Here is an 18357-nt window from a genome sequence, read left to right on the forward strand (position 1 = left end):
CCAGTAGCATCGACCTAGCCCTTCCCTGTGTGTGGGTGGTGTGTGAGGTGGTGTGGGGTGTGTGTGTGGGGGGGGGTGAGGTGGTGTGTGTGTGTGTGCGCGCGCGCTTGGTGTGTGCGCGCGCACGCACCTGCCCACCTACCTGCCTGCGTGTGATGTGTGTGACTCAGGGAGAGGGGGTCGGGTATGGTAACTCCCTGAGCCGCTGGCAGCCTGGCCTGGCGTCGCGGCTCATCCTCACCCCCTCCTAGGGTGAGGAACGATTTCCTTGTTCCTCCACCGAGGGGTCAGAACCGGCCAGGCGACCCTTAAGACTAAAGCCAGGGTCACGGTTTGACCTGCCCTCCTTGCCGGCCAGGTTTCATCTGATCCCTGATTGGCTCGCCCGCTTGCTTCCGTCACAATCACTTCCTGGTCACGCTGTGGACGCTTTCGGGGCTTCTGCTTTCCACGGACTACGCGTCCCGTGTGGCTCTGCGACAGCGGAAGCGGAAGCGAGTACGGAGGTACCAGCTGGTCTCCGTAGGGCGGGGGTAGGGGGCTCCATGAATGGACGCGGCGGCGGCGGCGGCGGCGGCGGGAGCGGCCTGAGCTGGGCGCCGGGGCCAGGGCCGGGGGCTGCCCGGGGCCCGCGCCTCTGCATGGGGGCGGCCCGCGGGCCCTGAGAGGAAGGGCGGGCAGGCCGAATTGGGAGGGGCGGGGCCGGGCGGCTGCAGGCCGGAGGCGCGTCGGGCTGGAGCCGGTCACGATGCCCCGAAGGAAGCAAAGCCACCCGCAGCCCGTGAAATGCGAGGGGGTCAAAGGTCAGGGGTCAGGGGCTGCGAGGTGGGGAGGAGCGGGGGTGGGGTCAGTGGTGTGGGTTCAGGTCTGGGTGGAGGGGGACTCTTGAGGGATGGGATGGGCGATCTGGACTCCTAGCTTCCCATCGAGGTACTAACGGAACCCGAGAGGGTCTACGAGTGCGGGAAGTACGGTCTGCGAGGGCTGGCTCCCCGGGTGCGAATGATGGGCACAGTTTCTGAGGGAGGATCTACAAGCCTCTTCCCCTCTTCAGTGGACACTGAAGACTCCCTCGACGAAGGACCCGGGGCCCTGGTATTGGAGAGTGATTTACTACTAGGCCAGGATCTGGAGTTTGAGGAAGAAGAGGAAGAGGAGGAAGGTGACGGCAACAGCGACCAGCTCATGGGCTTCGAGAGAGACTCTGAAGGTGGGTTTGGGGGACTGACTTAAGGAAGTGACCTCTGGAACCTCAGCCTTTAGGAGGCGGGTTAGAGTATAGTGCCAGTGAGCAAAACACCGTTTCCTGCCACTGGGGCTGGTCCAGTTTAGATTTGAGCTAGATTTCTTCGTTTGCCTGATGGTCCATCACTTTGTTGAGGTCAAGTTCTGGGGCCTGGTTCAAAGGTGGTATGAATAGGACGGTAGAGGAATCACATGGAACAACTGGTTAAAAGTAAATGCCCTTTTAATAACTTTATCCCACTCCCTAGCCTATTCCTTAGATGAGTTTATTTTTAAGAGGTTCAGGGAAGCAACCTCATTCAAGCTAGTACTTATATCTAATCTAACTCCCTTTCACCTGCAGCATAAACTCCCCTTGTATGGAGGTATTAGTCTCTGCCCTCAAATATCCTTCCACATTCCTCTTCCCTTTGATCTTAGCATCACCCCAACCTAGTTTGCTGCACTACCTATCCACTAATGCCACTTCTGAAGGATGATTTTGAAAGTCATTGAGGAAATCCATGTAAAAGAGAATCCATCCTTTAGGCTTAGAAGTGGTATTACATGTGTTACTTTGTTTCCTCTTCCCTCCAAATTTTTTTTTTTTTTTGCGGTACGTGGGCCTCTCACTGTTGTGGCCTCTCCCGTTGCGGAGCACAGGCTCCGGATGCGCAGGCTCAGCAGCCATGGCTCATGGGCCCAGCCGCTCCGCGGCATGTGGGATCTTCCCAGACTGGGGCACGAACCCGTGTACCCTGCATCGGCAGGCGGACTCTCAACCACTGCGCCACCAGGGAAGCCCTTCCCTCCAAATTTTGCCTCTTGAGATAGTATGGAGGTGGTTATAAAATAAAAACTAAGAGTCCTTACTGATAGAGGCACTAGAAAAAGGTATCAGGCCTCTGCCTTGTGTATTTTTACTTATCCCAAGAATCAGTTAATTATTTAATTATTGATTCATTTCAGTATGTGGTCCACTGTGAGCCCTTGATCTTTTTCCATTCATTGGTCCTATGTACAACTCTGTCATCACTAGGTTAGTCCAGACTTGGAGGTAGATGATTTGTGTTGAATTTTTAGGATCATTGATTGAAGAGAAGGGTGGAGCCCAGCAAGTGGGGAGACCGCAAGTGAGAAAGGGAGTTTGGAGTCTATTCCTAGCCTGTGTTGATGTTTCTTCTCATGTCTGTCTCACCAGGAGACTCTCTGGGGGCCAGGCCTGGGCTTCCCTATGGGCTGAGCGACGACGAGTCTGGGGGCGGCCGGGCACTAAGTGCGGAGAGTGAAGTTGAGGAGCCAGCCAGGGGTCCAGGGGAGGCCAGGGGTGAGAGGCCAGGCCCAGCCTGCCAGCTGTGTGGGGGGCCCACAGGTGAGGGGCCGTGTTGTGGGGCAGGAGGGCCGGGTGGGGGGCCCCCGCTGCCCCCACGGCTACTATACTCATGCCGCCTCTGCGCCTTCGTGTCCCACTACTCGAGCCACCTGAAGCGGCACATGCAGACACACAGCGGGGAGAAGCCGTTCCGCTGTGGCCGCTGCCCCTACGCCTCAGCCCAGCTCGTCAACCTGACGCGACATACTCGCACCCACACTGGCGAGAAGCCCTACCGCTGTCCCCACTGCCCCTTTGCCTGCAGCAGCCTGGGCAACCTGAGGCGGCATCAGCGCACCCATGCGGGGCCCCCCACTCCTCCCTGCCCGACCTGTGGCTTCCGCTGCTGTGCTCCACGTCCTGCCCGGCCTCCCAGTCCCACAGAGCAGGAGGGGGCAGTGCCCCGGCGACCTGAAGGTAAAAAGCCAGGGACCAAAGAACCTGGGACGTGGGTGGGTGGCCTTAGGGGAACTTGGATTCATAGCCCAGGGCTCACTGTCTCTACAGATGCCCTGCTGCTTCCAGATTTGAGCCTCCATGTGCCACCAGGCGGTGCCAGTTTCTTGCCGGACTGTGGGCAGCTGAGGAGTGAAGGGGAAGGCCTATGTGGGACTGCATCAGAACCACTGCCAGAGCTGCTGTTCCCTTGGACCTGCCGGAACTGTGGACAAGAGCTGGAAGAGGGGGAGGGTAGTCGGCTGGGAGCAGCCATGTGTGGGCGCTGCATGCGAGGAGAGACTGGAAGTGGTGCCAGTGGTGGACCCCAGGGCCCCAGTGACAAAGGCTTTGCCTGTAGCCTCTGCCCCTTTGCCACTCACTATCCCAACCACTTGGCTCGGCACATGAAGACGCACAGTGGTGAGAAGCCCTTCCGCTGTGCCCGCTGTCCTTATGCCTCTGCTCATCTGGATAACCTGAAACGGCACCAGCGCGTCCACACAGGAGAGAAGCCCTACAAGTGCCCCCTCTGCCCCTATGCCTGTGGCAACCTGGCCAACCTCAAGCGTCACGGTCGAATCCACTCTGGGGACAAACCTTTTCGGTGTAGTCTTTGCAACTACAGCTGCAACCAGAGCATGAACCTCAAACGCCACATGCTGCGGCACACAGGCGAGAAGCCCTTCCGCTGTGCCACCTGCGCCTATACCACGGGCCACTGGGACAACTACAAACGCCACCAGAAGGTGCATGGCCATGGTGGGGCAGGAGGGCCTGGCCTCTCTGCCTCTGAGGGCTGGGCGCCACCTCACAGTCCCCCCTCTGTTTTGAGCTCTCGGGGCCCAACAGCCCTGGGTGCCACTGGTAGCCGAGCTCTCCACACAGACTCACCCTGAACTAGGTCCTTCTCCCCTAGGGCTCTATGAATTAGCCCTGACCCTCCTGTATGTTTTATACAGATGGACCAGAAGCCACCTTTACCTTCCTCCCCCGCTGGCCAGGGGCTCCACACAGACTAACCTAGGCACTATACGGACCAGTCCAAACCCCATGGGCGGGGGGCCCATATGGACCAGGGGGGCCTTGCCTTGACTGATGTGACTTCATAAGCTCAGTGAGAAGGGCCCTGTATCCACCTCCACTGCTCCCAGGGGCGGTGGATGAACTGGCTGGGGGACTGTCCAGCCTCGCACCTGTTTATTTAACTTATTTCAGTGCTTTATAATAAAGGAAACACTAACAAAGCCACGTCTATGCTGAGTTGGCAGTGGCAAGCACAGCTTGGCCTCACCCGTAGCACAGCAGTCCATGCTGTGATGGGGGGAGCAGGGGCAGTGAGAGGGAACCAGAGGTAGGCAGCAATCAGGCTGAGTTTAATGACGGGGAGCTGGGCCAGACCATACACAGACCTCTGCCCATCCCCTTGGCTCATGGCCCCGAGAAGCCAGAAGCAGCCTGGGGGGAGTTGTGGTTCCTCCCCAGGCAGGTAGCCATGGTCCCGTGGACTTTGTGCAAAATACTAAATGCTAATTTGGCATTGAAGGCCAGCTCTGAGCGATCCTTTGTATAGCCAGCCCTGGGGAGAGGAAGGGAAGGCAGGTTAGGAGGCCCCTGGCCGAGGAGAAAAGGGAACAATACGAAGAAAAATACCCCAGTTTCGGGGATACAGGCACAGGGCAAGTTTCTGAACACTCCTCCAGGGTAGAGGGCAGACATCCGAGCTCTGGAGATCACAGATCCTCATCTCCAATGCCCTCAAAGGCGAAATTGCCGTGGACATCACTGGCACTGGCATCTGTGCTGGGAGTGCCAATCCCCCGCAAGCTCACGGCACTCAGCTTGCTCTGTAATAAAGGCAGGGTCGGGGTCAGAGGGCTCAAGCCTCCCTAAGGTCCCCTACAAACACCAACCTCACCAACCCTCGTGGGAAACTCACTGAGAGTTTGACCATGGACTCCCGGCTGGCATCAGGTGACTCCTGGGGAGGAGGAGGCAGAGGTGTCAGAGACCTCACTGCGGAGGTGATGCAAGGCCTGGGGGCTGGGGGACTGACCAGGGAGTAGTACTTACAAGCAGCGGTGGGGACTTCACTGCTTGCTGGCTGTCTGAGCGTCTCAGGGTGCCCCCCACCCGCCGGCGTAGCATCTGGGGATGGAGACATGAGGTGCTGATGCTGCTGATAAGGGCTGATCACCCCCTTTGGAATCCCAATCCCTTCCCCTCCCTCTCAGGAGAGGCATCACACCTAGGACAAAAGGCAGGGAGAGCACGACCACTCAGCTGCTTGGTCTGTGCTTGCTGCTTACCTTCCTGATACTGCCGCCGGATTTCTTCACCATCAGTTCATCCACCATGGACTGCAAGCAGATGCTCATCATGATAGCCTGAGGGCAAGGCGAGAGCTCAGCCTGACTGGGTGGTCATCCTGAGCCCAGCGCCCCTAAGACGAGGGCTCCCACTCACATGGAGTCCTGGAAGCCCTAGACTTGGGTATCTAAGAGAGACGGTGCAATGGGCTCCAGAGGAGGCCTGAGGGTGGGCTCACACCTGGGGGCTGGTGATGGTGACCCACTGTAGCCGGTCCTTGCTCATGAGGTATTCAAAAGCCAGTTCCAGGCGCACCTCACCCCGGCCCCGACCTGGGCTGCTTGTGCCTCCACTAGGCAGTGGCACCTGGGAGAGGAAGGGTAAGAATTAGGCTGAGCTCATTCTGACCGATGTGCCTCTCCCTGACCCACTCCAGCCCATTCCCGAAGCTCAAGGCTTGCCGGGCCTCCATCCCAAAGGTCTCCCCCTCCTACCCCAACTCACAGAGGAGGTGACCCGCCAGCACCGCATGCGGGTGACCCGAAAGGAGCCTTCACGGAGTTGCTGGCCAGGCAGGCGGAGCTGGAGGCTGAGCTCACTGTTGCCTGCGCTCACCACCACTGGACAGTCCTTCTCCGGGAAGTCAGCCACACAGGCATCGAAGCGCAAGTAGCCATAGTGCCGCAGCGTCTGGGCCAGCCGCAGGAACTGAAACCCAGTCAGCAGGCGGGACGGGTCAGGAGGGGAAGTGGGACAGCCCAGAGGAAGCAACCCCTTGGAGGGAGACAGGGAGGCAGGGCTCACCTCCTTCTTGGAGACCTTCTCTTGCAGTGATTTGAGCTGCCGGTGCTGCTCCTTGGTGACTAGGATCCACCCACGCTCAATGTCTGATACTGTCTGCAGCGGAGACAAGGGGTGGGGTGTTCGGGGCTCCCAGTCAGAGACCCAAAGAGTGTCCAGTTACCTCTGTCCAGCCTGACCCCTCACCCCACATTTGAGCAAGCTCTTCGCAGTTGAGTCCTTGACCATATCAGCTTACAAAGCAGGGAGAGTAGAAGTTGTGCCAGATGCCCTGAGAGTATTCTAGAAACTTCCCCATGAACTGGCAGTAAAGATACGAAAGTTTTCTTGGCAGAGGGACACCAGAGCCATTTTCAGGGAAAGGGTTCTGAGGCACCTCCAAGCTCACCTGAGCATAAAGCAGGTTCAGGCCAACCCGGTTCTCCATGACATCGTCATCATAGGCAGAGTCCCAATAACTGTGAGGCCAAGGGGTGGAAAGGGGTAATGGGGCTAAGCTGGGGGAAGGCAAGAGGCAGAATGGAAAAGGGGCAAAACCGGAGCAATCTGGAACTATGGAGCTAATGGTGATACAGTTGGAGGAAGCTTGGGAGGCCTGGTAGAAACACCCAGCACTACCCCCTTGTCCAGATTATTCTGTCTCAATACGTGGCCCCATAATCCAGTCCAGCACCCTCTCCCTCCTCCAAGCCCAGCCCTGACCTCTTCCTTAGCATAATCTTATACTCTTGACTCCGAAGACTGGCAACAGACACATAAGGCAGCTCAAACTCTTGCAACTTCCGTACAACTATGGGTTTAAAAAAAAAGAAAAGAAAAAGAAAATGTCATGAAACTCAGGGGAGGGAAATCAAGCGAGAAGCCCTGGGGAAATGCCACATTCTTGGGGGAGACAGGCAAGTTCACTAGTGGAAACAGAGGGAAGCTGTAAAGTCCAGACAAACTCACACGAAAAGGCTCCATCCTCTTTTTCTCGAACTAGAAAGAGACTAAAGTATCCGATCAAGTCATCTGGAAGATCCAGCTTTGCAGCCACAGCCTAGGAATAAGGAAGGAAATACAGCTCATCATGCTGGATGGTTCCAATCACCCCAAGCCTGGGAACCTGGGGTGCAGGGGGAGGAGGAGCAGTGCAGAACAAGCGCCTCACCTCCAGGACATCCTCAGTCTGATCTGAAGTTAGCACATTGACCAGAACTTTCTGCCCGTTGCTAAGCAGCACTTCCAAGGAGACCTCTTCTGTTGGGACCTGCTGTGTCTCCTGGTTGTGAGCATACACGGGAATGGGAGGCACCTTGTTAACAACATGCCCAGCGTCCAGCTCTGACCCTTCCCAACTATGTTGTATTGTAGGTCCCTCTGGTGACTTTATTCTCAGCTGTTTAATTATAGACTGGGTTTCCTTGATTTCACTGGTACAGCAGAAGCCCCATTCCATACAGAAAGGTGCCAGGATGGCTCCTCTGTACCCACCTCATTAAAATGATGTGGCCCTGCAGGAAGGTGCTTCCCTTAAAACTTGGTCCCATCCAAAGCCTTACCTGTTGTGCCCGACGCAAGAAACTATTGAAGGTCTCACTGCTCCCAAGCAACGGGTCTTGCCGAACTGTGGGGACAAGAGAATGATGTTCTAGTAACTTATGATTCCCTCTTGGATCCCCCCAGTTCTCTTTGTGGCAGGCCCCCCAGGTCCCCTTTCCTGGGCTGATGGTGGCTTGTCACATCTCCCAACTGGCCTCACCTCACTCGCTGTTTGCATAAATTCTTCACCTGCCCCACCCTTGGCTACCATCTAGTTGAGTCCAGTCTATAGAACCAGGGAAAAATAATGTTCATCTAAAGCACATCAGATACAAGTTAAGTTCTCCCCACCGATCGAAACTGCTTTAAGACTAGTTAGTGCTATATTAGTATTTCTCATAGATGTCAGTGCCCAAATTGCTTTGCTGGTACCTAGATACCACAGCATCCTTGCATGCTATTTACTTTTGCTAATTAAATAATAGATAAAACAGTAGGCTTCCCAGATCTACAGATTCCTTCAGGACCTTCTACAAAATCAGCTGTTTTGAGTCTCTCTCCATAGTCCTCAACAGAGTCAGCCTAAAGTTCCCTCCAACCACTCACCAGCTTGCATGTACTTCTCTAACTGCTCTCTCCTCTGTTCTACCTCAGCGGGTGTCAGAGAGAAAAGCTTCTTTGGGGGAAATGCAGGAAGCACATTGGCCCCATATTCCTTCCGAAGCTATTTGGAGAAAGAGATACAACTCTTCACATAAACATAGCAAATGAGAAGAGGCAATCGACATTCATAATGTTCTCTTGGGCTCCCCTTCCCTTTCCTTAGTCCCTGCGCCCCTATCTACCCTGGTCATCCAGGAAATCATTCCTTTGGCAGGGGCAGCATCCCAAGGGAGCCGTTCCTCTGTCCTAGATATATGTTTTTTCCAATCTTACAGTGTACAGGTCTGTTCCTCCACAGTGTGGGAAGGGTTTGTATAGAGCCAGGGCCTAGGGAGACCCTTGCTTATCTAGCAAAGCTGTGTTCATTGAACCCTCATAGGAAGCAAAAGGCTTTGTAAGGAAAGTTTATGTGCACAGTTAAGTAATAGCTAAATATATTCACGAAGTATTTTAGGACTTAAAGGGACTTTGCAGACCAATGACTCCATTTTTCAGTTGCAGAAGCTGAGGCCCAAAGAAATCAGGTAACTTGCTCAGGGTTGCACAACTAGTTATCAGTAAAACCAGGACTCTGTACCGAGTTAAATACAGAGCTCAGAATCTGGTGAGGAGAACAGAGAAACATTACATCACAGACACATAAGGATAGCTGGAACAGCTACACCCGCTCAGGTGAGTCAAGGAACACAGACAGAAATTGGTGAATGGTTTGTATCAATATGAGCAGGAAAAAGAATTTCAAGTTGCAGCTCAGATGACAGAAGGAAAGTGCTTTGGCAGCTTAGGGGGGAGGGTTGTCGTTTTCTCCATGCACAGGCACAGGCAGTGTACAGGCTGTGTAAGATGGGGACAGAGAAGAAAGGAGGGAGTATGTGAGTATACGGAGGAGCAGTTAGGGGCAGACATTAAGCTCCCTGGGAGTTCCCCGGAAATGTCAGACGATAAGATAAAGCACCAAATCCTTCCCTGTGGCAGTGATTAAAGGGGAACTACAGCCTACGAGAAAGCGACGGGGAGGGAAATGGAGACACTGATGCCCAGGTGTAGAAAAGGGCTTGAAGCTGCCTCAAGGCAGGGGTGCTAGTCCCACCTGCTCGTGCAGCCCCAGGAGTTGGCTGTAGCGCACCCGACAGTGCAGGACTCCATTCACGTGAATGTTATAGGCCTGAGAACACAAAAGCAGGCAAGCAGTTTAGGGTCGCGGTCTTGTTTAGGATCGCTCGCCTCGCTCGCCATTTTGGCGGGGCTTGAGAACCCTGGCCGGAAGTTGCCTGCCACAGCTCCGCCTGAGCAACGCGCCGGGATCTTCCAAAGGTGGCCAGCCGATTTTCCCCAGAGCCAGGTCCCAAAGCAGGAGGACCAGTCGGGGAAAACCCGGGCGCTCAGGCTGCAGTCTTCCTCCCCAAGAGGCCAGGGACGCCCACCAGAGTAGCCGCGGCCCAGCCGGGGGAGGCGATGCGGCCAAACAAAGGACCTACAGGAGCTGGGGCGACCTTTGGATGAATCTGAGACGTAATATAAGCTCCCAGCGAGGCCGTCGGGACTCGGCGGCCTGTCACCAGGCCCGAAAGGTGGCGGCCAGACTTCGGAGGCCGCTCGGAGAGGGCTCCGGCCCGTTATCCCCGCCCCTACCCGGCCGGGCTCCGGCCGCTCCTCACCACGTAGGCGGAGCCGCCGCTGTCCCCGCTGCGGGACTCGGTTTCAGGAATGGAAAAGTGCATGTTCCCTGCGGCAGGGCCCGGCCGGGTCCGGACTCTGAGGGCCACAGCGGCTTTGCACGCTCGCCTCCGCTCCTCAGCACGTCCCCGCAGCCTCGCTCGCCATTTTGGGGGGGGGGGGGACTTGCGATCAGAGGTGGGAAGGGCTGGGGAAGTCCGCTCTGGGGCGCAGCGCCCCCGGCATCCTGGGAACTGTAGTCTAAAGGGCAAGAGCCGACTGCCGGGATTGGGAGCCCAAAGCTGAAAAGGCCCTTATCGCGACCCGTAGCCAGGGGCAGAGCCCCAGAGCACTCCGGGGCTTGTAGTCCGGTTGGGGCTGCGCGCCGAGGCTGTCGGCCCAGGGGGCGCTTGTAGTCCCTGTGACCCAGGCGGGCGGAGCCCAGGACGGAGGATGATGGCTGCCGTGGCCGTGGTTGTTCGCGAGGGTGAGTGAAGGGCCGGGCACACAAACAGGTACGCGAGCGGACGGGCCTCGGACGGCTACTGATGGGCCCTGAGTACCTCTGGGCCCTGTCGTTCGGTTCCCGCGCCACGCCGGAGTCTGGTCCGCACTGCCTCGGGCGCACTCCGTGCCGCGTACCGGCTTGTTCCTCCGGGAGGTGTGCGTGCTTCTTCCTTCCCCCGCCCCCCTTCCCTTTGATCCTGCCGCGCACTGCGTCCCCCACGCCGATCCCCGGCTCACCTCCCGCCTGGTGGCGACCCGTGGTCATGCAGACCCAGCAGCCAGCAGCGCCGAATACGTGTCCCCGCAAACCCTCCCGGAGCCTCTCTGGTTCACTTTGTGCCCTGTTTTCTGATGCAGACTCGGGATCTGGGATGAAGGCGGAGCTTGTTCCTCGGCCTGGGGTAAGTGCGGGTGCCCTCCCTAGCCGCCTGTCAGGCAGTACGCAGGAGGCCGTGTCAACTTCGTTCCGACCCAATCTTCATCCCCGTTTCACTTTATTTCTTGGTAAAGTCAAGAGATTTTACAGAGCTTTTTCAGCCCTAATGGTAATGTGACTGTGATCTACAGGAGAAACTTCGATCCCTGTGGGCTCTAAGCTCGTAACAGGTAGCTTCTGAGACTTAGGAAGGATTAGGGATCCTGTGGGAGACTAGTAAGTATCCAGTAGTGTTTATTCATTTTTGGAATTGTTGGGGAAGGTTAGTGTTCTATGTCTGTGTCTTAGGCAGGGGGGAGGGAGATGACCCAAGAAGAAAAGCTGCAACTTCGGAAGGAAAAGAAACAGCAGAAGAAGAAACGGAAGGAGGAAAAGGGGGCAGAACCAGAAACTGGCTCTGCTGTATCTGCAGCCCAATGTCAAGGTGCGGGGGCTTTTTTAAAGGGCCGGGGTGTGGAGCTGGTAAAGGGATGTGGTGGGAGAGAAGAGGGGGAGACAGGACAAAGTTGGTTTGCACAAGTAAAAAGGGAAAAAGTTTAGATAAACAGGAAAAGAAGCTTTGGTTGGGGCATAGCTATTACCTACCTAGGGCTTGGGCACCTCTTCCTTCTACCTTCAGCAGGCCCGACCAAAGACCTGCCTGGACTGGACAGTCAGTTGGGCAGTGCCAAGGAGAAAGTTCCAGCAGGTCGGAGTAAGGCTGAACTTCGAGCTGAAAGGCGGGCCAAGCAGGAGGCTGAGCGGGCCCTGAAGCAGGCAAGAAAAGGGGACCAAGGAGGGCCACCTCCTCAGGCCTGCCCCAGCACAGCTGGAGAAACCCCCTCAGGTATGTTCACTTCAAGACCTCTGTTGATTCAAATGCCTATGTTAGCTCAGGCTTCCCCACAGTAAAACAGCTCCCAATTTTCACCTTGGTTCCCAGAGTTCACAATTCTCTCCTTAACCTCATCCTACCCCTGTTTCTTTTTCTACTTTTTTTTCCTGTTTTTTTCCATCTCTCTCTCAAATCTTTCTTGATGTCCCTTATGCCCTGAAAGCAGATTTCTCATTATCACCTACAGTGTCTTGAAAACACGATTGTTATCTTCTAGGAGTGAAGCGTCTACCCGAGCATAGTCAGGTTGATGACCCCACGCTTCTGAGGAGGCTTGTTAAAAAACCAGAACGACAGCAGGTAGGAAGTGGGTTTGGTGTGTGGCCAGAAAGAGCCTAGGGAGATGGAATAGAGGGAGGAAAGGTGCTCGGGGCGAAGTGAGACCCGGAAAAGGATGGGTATTTGGCTCACCATCTTCTTCCTTCCCAGCATTATCCCACAGTTTTAAATTCTGGGCCCTTGGTTCTGTTCCCCTGTTTTGTCAAGGTTCCTACACGAAAGGATTATGGATCCAAAGTCAGTCTCTTCTCCCATCTACCCCAGTACAGCAGACAAAACTCTCTAACCCAGTTTATGAGGTAGGAGCTTATGAAATTGTCATAACTTTTAAGCATGAGGAGCTTTAGTAATTCTGTTTGAAAGTGACTGGAAACTTGAGGTTGGATCTGTGGAAAGAAGCATGAACACAAGGCGTGCTTCTTCAAATGGGGGTGTCTGTGCGAGTGAAGGAGGTTCCTTTTCATCAGGGGAAGGTGGGCAGTAGGTGCTCAAGTTCCCTTGCAAAGTGTGTGACACCGCCATCCCATCAGCATCCCATCCTCTGTGATCCACCCAGCCATGGTGCGACTCGGCCTGCAGTACTCCCAGGGCCTGGTCAGTGGCTCCAATGCCCGGTGCATTGCCTTGCTTCGTGCCTTGCAGCAGGTATGTCCCATCTTGTTACCTCTTATGATCCAGCCTCGCCTTCCCCAACGCTACCCCGGCTTCTCTCACCCAGAGTAATCTCTGGGGGGAAGAGGGAATGACTCCACCCTCAGAAGACTTTCCTCAGAGAAGCTTACCCTGTCCCCCTTTCAGAGACTTTTGTTAGGGCGCATTTTGCTGATCAACTTGTGTACCCTACAGGTGATTCAGGATTACACCACACCTCCCAGTGAAGAACTGTCAAGGGACCTAGTGAATAAACTAAAGCCCTACTTCAGGTAAGGATGATCACTGCACATCCACTCCCACCCCACCTTGCTCAGTCCTTTTCTTAGACCCTTTTTCTTTTTCTTTTTTTCAAAGCATAAAGGGTTTTTTTTTATTATGTGTAACACAAAGTTATTTAAGTCAATAAATTTTCAAGGAATTTCACAAGTTCTGATTCTTTCCACTGCCAATCACCTTAGTTCCTCCAAACTCATAATCTTCAAGATAAAAAACCCTTTCAGAAAGAAGTTGTCATGTGAGTCAGCCTACAATTCTTTTAGTTAGGCTTCTTTGATCTCCAGTGAAATGTGGACACACTTCAAAATTCCCCACCTGTAATCTTTGGGATCCAATTTCCTCAAGCAGTTTACTTTAGGACCATGTTTAGGGTCAGGAGATGGATCTGCCTGGTTCTGAATTTGACACCCTAGAAAATTAGTATTAGTTACTATTGAGGACTGTCAAATTGAACAGTATGAGAAACTATAGGAATACTGTATCAGTAGAAATACCAGGTCTAACATGCACAAAGCCAAGAAAACTAACGATGCCAAATACTGAATTTATATTGCACTTGGAGCCTTTTTCTTGCTCTTCTACCTGTATTTTCATTTTTCTGTCTTCTCTTTAAAAAAAATGTTTTTAAATGTGAAAGCTTTGTGAGCTGTGAAGAGTTGCACAGATGCAAGGTGTTGTTTTTGTAGCTTCCTGACTCAGTGCCGTCCCCTGTCAGCGAGCATGTACAACGCCATCAAGTTCCTTAACAAGGAGATTACGGGTGTGAGCAGCTCCAAGCGGGAAGAGGAGGTGATGAGTATGAGGAATGAGCGAGGCATGCACCTGGGGGATAGAGCTGGAAACATGTTCGGGGCTCCCAGAAGGGGCAACTCTCTGGTCTGCCTGGTCAAGGGTTGAGGTGGTGGGTCTGTCTGACCTGGGCCCCTTTTAGGCTTGTCATTATATGCATATTCAAGCATCCAGCATGATAATCAAAGGGTTGTGTCTGTTTCTTGTTCCATAAGTATCTTGCTCCATTTAGGCCAAGTCAGAACTTCGAGCAGCCATCGATCTATATGTGCAAGAGAAGATTGTGCTTGCAGCTCAGGCAATCTCACGCTTTGCTTATGAGAAGATCAGTAATGGAGATGTAATCCTGGTATATGGATGGTATGGGCCAGACCCTGTGACTGAGAAAATTGGGGAGTGAAATGATTTGAAGAAGGAACTGCCTCTTTGCCCTTTAGGAATGAGCTGACCATCAGTCAGTGACATCTATAACTGAATCCTCCTCTCCATTCACTCTAGCTCATCTCTGGTATCACGAATTCTTCAGGAGGCTTGGGCTAAGGGCCGGCGGTTTCGGGTGGTAGTGGTGGACAGCCGGCCACGGCTGGAGGGAAAGCACACACTACGTTTTCTGGTCCGTGCTGGGGTCCCTGCCTCCTACCTGCTGATTCCTGCAGCTTCCTATGTGCTCCCAGAGGTGAGGGCAGAGGAAAAGAACTCCAAAGTTGGAGTAAAAGGGTATAGTAGTATAGACATAGTCTCGCCTTCCCAACGTTGCAATTGTCTAGAAATACTAGAATTATACAACTGTGTTTATATTTAGTAGGAGAAGCATCTACAGCACGTTATACAGCATGTCTACCTATTGCAAGAACCTTATATAAAACTAGTAGCCGCTGAGAGGGAACAGGACAAAAGAGTTTAGTTTTCCTGTGGGTGGTGTGGTGAGTCAACGGTCAGGTGTTTTCCAAGAGCCTTTATTAAGATTTGTTACCCATTGCCTTAATATTGCTGTCCTGGGTAAGAGTTGGGAACCTTATTCTGCATTGGTCACACATGACATTTTTTTTCCTCCTCTCTACTCTCCAAAATAGGTTTCTAAGGTGCTGTTGGGAGCTCATGCACTCCTGGCCAACGGGTCTGTGATGTCACGGGTAGGGACAGCACAGCTGGCCCTGGTGGCACGGGCCCATAATGTGCCAGTGCTGGTCTGCTGTGAAACATACAAGTTTTGTGAGCGTGTGCAGACTGATGCCTTTGTCTCTAATGAGCTAGGTAAGGAGGCCCAGGAGGGCAGGAGAGAAGGTTCCAGGGACCTGAGAAGATTTGGGAGGGAGAGGGGAGGTTGAAGTACAACTTATTTTTTCTTTTTATTTTTTTTATAAATTTATTTTATTTATTTATTTTTGGCTGCGTTGGGTCTTCGTTGCTGTGCGCGAGCTTTCTCTAGTTGCGGCGAGTGGGGAGTCACTCTTCATTGCAGTGCGCGGGCTTCTCACTGCGGACACGGGCTCTAGGTGTGCAGACTTCAGTAGTTGTGGCTCACGGCCTCTAGAGCGCAGGCGCAGTAGTTGTGGCGCACGGGCTTAGTTGCTCCGCAGCATGTGGGATCTTCCTGGACCAGGGCTCGAACCTATGTCCCCTGCATTGGCAGGTGGATTCTTAACCACCGTGCCACAAGGGAAGCCCACAGCTTATTTTTTAAAAGTACATAAAAGGGTACACCTCCCATTGCAGATGACCCTGACGATCTGCTGTGTGAGCGAGGAGAACGTGTGGCCCTGGCTGACTGGCAGAACCACTCGTCCCTACGGTTGTTGAATCTGGTCTATGATGTGACCCCCCCAGAACTGGTGGATCTGGTGATCACGGAGCTGGGCATGATCCCTTGCAGTTCTGTACCTGTTGTGCTGCGAGTCAAGAGTAGTGACCAGTGAGTGGGTGAACACAGGGTCAATAAATGACATACTCCCTACACTTAGCAACTCTGCTGCCTTTTATCTCTTTTAGCATTGCCACCGCTTAGGTTAGGAGTCCAGACTGTCCAGCCCCTCTTAGCACCTGCTACCAACCTCCATGCCAGTGCTTTGGGGCCAAAGTGAAGGTCAGTATGGAGACCATAAACTATCCAAGTCATCAGCCATTTATTGAGTATCTATGTGCCATACACTGAGCTAGATATGAGGAAGAGTATAATAAGGACAAATAAGAGTCCTATCCTTAGTATTTTAGTATTATTATTACATTAATATTTAAGTTAAACCAATATATTGATATTTACATTAAATAGTTACACATTAATATATTAATATTTTGTATCCTTAGTATTGAGTATTTACTGTGTGTCATAAACTGTTGTAGTCCCGTTTTATCCATTTAGGAAGATTAATACCACTCTATGAAGTGCGATTTTATAGATGAGATAACTGGGGCACAGAGAGGTTAAGTTACTTGCCCAAGGTAACACTAACTAAACCGGCATGTGATCTCCGGCATTCTGGATCTAGAGACTGTGCCCGTAATTTTTACGCTATCTGCCATTAAGGAGTACTCATCATGATGGAGGAAGACAGGTGACATCTACAGTATGAGATACATTCTACTAGTAGTATGAACAGAGTTCATTGGAAGCAACCCAGGATGTTGCCAGGAGATCTAGTGAGGTTGGAGAAGACTTCACAGGTAACATCTGACCTAGTCCTTGAAGGATAAGAAGTTTCCCAGTTGGAAAAGAATGAGAACGCAGGTGAACAGAGGAAATAACTTAGACTACAGAATAGGCCTTAAAATGACTGGCCAATTCCAAAGTGTCAAGTAGTGTGGTAAAGCTAGAACCTCGGCTTATGTGGATAATTAGTGATACAGCTGCTAACGTAGGTTGGATTGGGTCCAGATTGTGAGAGTCTAACCATTGTGGTTAGCCTAAAAAATACGTTAGAGTCATCCATTTTGTGTGTGTGTGCGTGTGTATGTATGTGTGTGTATGTTTTATTGAAAAATTTCAAGCAGCATAGAAGTACAGTGAACTATACAAAGAATCCCCATCACCAAATGTAGTAATTATCAAGATTCGCCACATATGCTTTTTTTGTTTCCCTTGTTTTCCTTGCTGAAGTTGTATTAGAGCAAATCCCAGTCATTATATCGTTTTACTCCTCCAAACGTCATTATGTCTCTAAAAAATATGGAAGCTTACCATGTCATTACACTTATTAAACTCTTCCTTATTGTCCAAGCCATAATCAAATTTCCTTGATTGTCTCAAAAGCAGCTTTTTACTGTTGAATCAGGATCCAAACAAATCCATATATTACATGTCGTTATTTTGTCTTAAATTTTTTGTAATCAAAAGCAGTCTCTCCAACCCCGCCCCTTCTTTTCTCATGACATAGACTTGTGCCAGGAACCAGGTTGAGTATGTTTCATACTGCCTTGCCATCAGGTTGGTTGGTCCATTTTCAGTGATGAAAGGGTCCAGGTGTTTTAAAGTTTCCCAACAAACTTTGATTTAGTGGTTTCATCCACTTTTATTGTTGCCTGAATTATTTCATTAGAGGATGCAACATGGTAAATTTTTTTTTCCTAATTACATCATTCCATACGTACTAGCTAATAATCTTCTATAAAGAACTCCCTCTCATCAGTTACTATTCTGAATTACAGTCCATACTGGAAAGGCAAGATAAATGTTTAATTTTTTCCTTTGAATTGCCAGTTTTCAGGATTGATCACTGGTTACTTCCAGTGGCATACAATGAGAAGTTGTTGAATTTTTGGCTTTCTCTCTATAAAGATTATGATGAATTCATGTTTTTTTACATATTGAGCATACCACTTAATCATCAAAATTAAGCAGAGGTTCAACAGGGTCAGCTCTGTGCTTTAGCTGGTAGCTGGTAGAGATTAGAGGCAGAGAACCAGATCAATTAAAAAGATACTGCCTATCAATCAAAATCACAAATGCACCTAAACTTTGGTCCAGCAATTCTGCTTCTAGGAACTTAATGCTAGCCATATAGTTGCACATTTGAAGTAGCTTAGATACAGAGTTATTTATAGCAGCATTGTTTATAATAGCAAAAGACTGGAAACCACCTGGATATCCATTCATAATAAGGGCTAATTATTACTACATTCATATAATTACATACTAAGCAATCATAACAAAGAATAAGGAAGGTTTTTATATAGAGAAATGGAATAGTCTCCAAGGTACACTCAAAAGAAGTAAGGTGCAGGACAGTGTGTGTAGTTGCTGTTTGAATTAAAAAGGGGAAAGATTCCTTGGCTGGGGAACTAGATCCCACATGCGCAGCGTGGCCAAAAGTTTAAAAAAAAAAGGTGTGTGTGTGTGGGGGGGGAGATATATATGTATTTGCATGTGTATAAATACAGAAAGTATCTTGGACCTGTAACAAGAAAACTGCCTGGGTGGATGTGGTCTGGGAGGCTGGAGACAGGTGAAAGGTACTCTTCACTTTATATCCTATGTATCATTTGAATTTTCAGCCATGTCAATGTCTTATCCCCAAAATAAATACAATTATTAGTATAAAAAAGATTTTGCTTTAGGGGAAGTCA

The 18357-nt window shown here is 51.5% G+C and overlaps 3 protein-coding genes and 1 non-coding gene across 8 annotated transcripts; 2 read left to right on the forward strand and 2 right to left on the reverse strand.

Annotated features, from left to right (window-relative positions):
* Nucleotides 1-607: 607 nt before the first annotated feature.
* ZNF513 (zinc finger protein 513) lies at nucleotides 608-4278 on the forward strand. The gene is made up of 4 exons (XM_022574210.3): nucleotides 608-803; nucleotides 1055-1210; nucleotides 2426-3013; nucleotides 3104-4278. Exons 1-4 carry the CDS (start codon nucleotides 749-751, stop codon nucleotides 3928-3930), a joined length of 1626 nt encoding a protein of 541 aa, XP_022429918.1. The 5' UTR covers nucleotides 608-748; the 3' UTR covers nucleotides 3931-4278.
* A 108-nt stretch (nucleotides 4279-4386) lies between these two features.
* Nucleotides 4387-10495, reverse strand: SNX17 (sorting nexin 17). Its single transcript, XM_022574211.3, has 15 exons — nucleotides 9985-10495; nucleotides 9417-9491; nucleotides 8270-8387; nucleotides 7684-7748; nucleotides 7293-7403; nucleotides 7091-7181; nucleotides 6845-6932; nucleotides 6531-6600; nucleotides 6146-6238; nucleotides 5846-6049; nucleotides 5582-5707; nucleotides 5341-5418; nucleotides 5105-5179; nucleotides 4971-5012; nucleotides 4387-4878 (listed from the first exon to the last, which is right to left on the reverse strand). Exons 1-15 carry the CDS (start codon nucleotides 10045-10047, stop codon nucleotides 4765-4767), a joined length of 1413 nt encoding a protein of 470 aa, XP_022429919.1. The 5' UTR covers nucleotides 10048-10495; the 3' UTR covers nucleotides 4387-4764.
* EIF2B4 (eukaryotic translation initiation factor 2B subunit delta) lies at nucleotides 10216-15753 on the forward strand. 5 transcript variants are annotated; one of them, XM_022574207.3, is made up of 13 exons: nucleotides 10224-10469; nucleotides 10847-10890; nucleotides 11214-11349; nucleotides 11545-11751; nucleotides 12017-12099; nucleotides 12286-12377; nucleotides 12609-12723; nucleotides 12925-13001; nucleotides 13695-13797; nucleotides 14030-14157; nucleotides 14296-14473; nucleotides 14871-15051; nucleotides 15514-15753. In XM_022574207.3, exons 1-13 carry the CDS (start codon nucleotides 10436-10438, stop codon nucleotides 15711-15713), a joined length of 1578 nt encoding a protein of 525 aa, XP_022429915.1. In that variant the 5' UTR covers nucleotides 10224-10435; the 3' UTR covers nucleotides 15714-15753. The 5 variants fall into 5 exon arrangements, with proteins under 5 accessions (XP_089779469.1, XP_022429913.1, XP_022429915.1 ...); XM_022574208.3 differs by having other exon boundaries at nucleotides 10226-10469; nucleotides 11548-11751; XM_022574205.3 differs by having other exon boundaries at nucleotides 10223-10890.
* LOC115803459 (small nucleolar RNA SNORA8) lies at nucleotides 13483-13583 on the reverse strand. The gene has a single exon (XR_004024209.1). It is a non-coding gene; the product is annotated as a small nucleolar RNA SNORA8 (small nucleolar RNA).
* Nucleotides 15754-18357: the final 2604 nt, after the last annotated feature.

This window comes from Delphinapterus leucas, chromosome 13, assembly GCF_059928025.1.
Source record: "Delphinapterus leucas isolate spDelLeu-1000000601 "Yukka" chromosome 13, BTC_Dleu_Yukka2, whole genome shotgun sequence".
Taxonomy (NCBI): Eukaryota; Metazoa; Chordata; class Mammalia; order Artiodactyla; family Monodontidae; genus Delphinapterus; species Delphinapterus leucas.

Bases quoted from the DNA above. Each gene is read 5' to 3' on its own strand.
- ZNF513 (XM_022574210.3), top strand. From the start codon at position 749: ATGCCCCGAAGGAAGCAAAGCCACCCGCAGCCCGTGAAATGCGAGGGG. The intron at 1,211-2,425 runs GTGGGTTTGGGG...CTGTCTCACCAG, and splicing joins CTTCGAGAGAGACTCTGAAG to GAGACTCTCTGGGGGCCAGG. The intron at 3,014-3,103 runs GTAAAAAGCCAG...CTGTCTCTACAG, and splicing joins AGTGCCCCGGCGACCTGAAG to ATGCCCTGCTGCTTCCAGAT.
- SNX17 (XM_022574211.3), bottom strand. From the start codon at position 10,047: ATGCACTTTTCCATTCCTGAAACCGAGTCCCGCAGCGGGGACAGCGGC. The intron at 8,388-9,416 runs GTGGGACTAGCA...TTCTCCAAATAG, and splicing joins TCCTGGGGCTGCACGAGCAG to CTTCGGAAGGAATATGGGGC. The intron at 4,879-4,970 runs GTGAGTTTCCCA...CCTTTATTACAG, and splicing joins AGTCCATGGTCAAACTCTCA to AGCAAGCTGAGTGCCGTGAG.
- EIF2B4 (XM_022574205.3), top strand. From the start codon at position 10,531: ATGGGCCCTGAGTACCTCTGGGCCCTGTCGTTCGGTTCCCGCGCCACG. The intron at 11,752-12,016 runs GTATGTTCACTT...GTTATCTTCTAG, and splicing joins AGCTGGAGAAACCCCCTCAG to GAGTGAAGCGTCTACCCGAG. The intron at 12,100-12,285 runs GTAGGAAGTGGG...TGTTTTGTCAAG, and splicing joins AAAAACCAGAACGACAGCAG to GTTCCTACACGAAAGGATTA.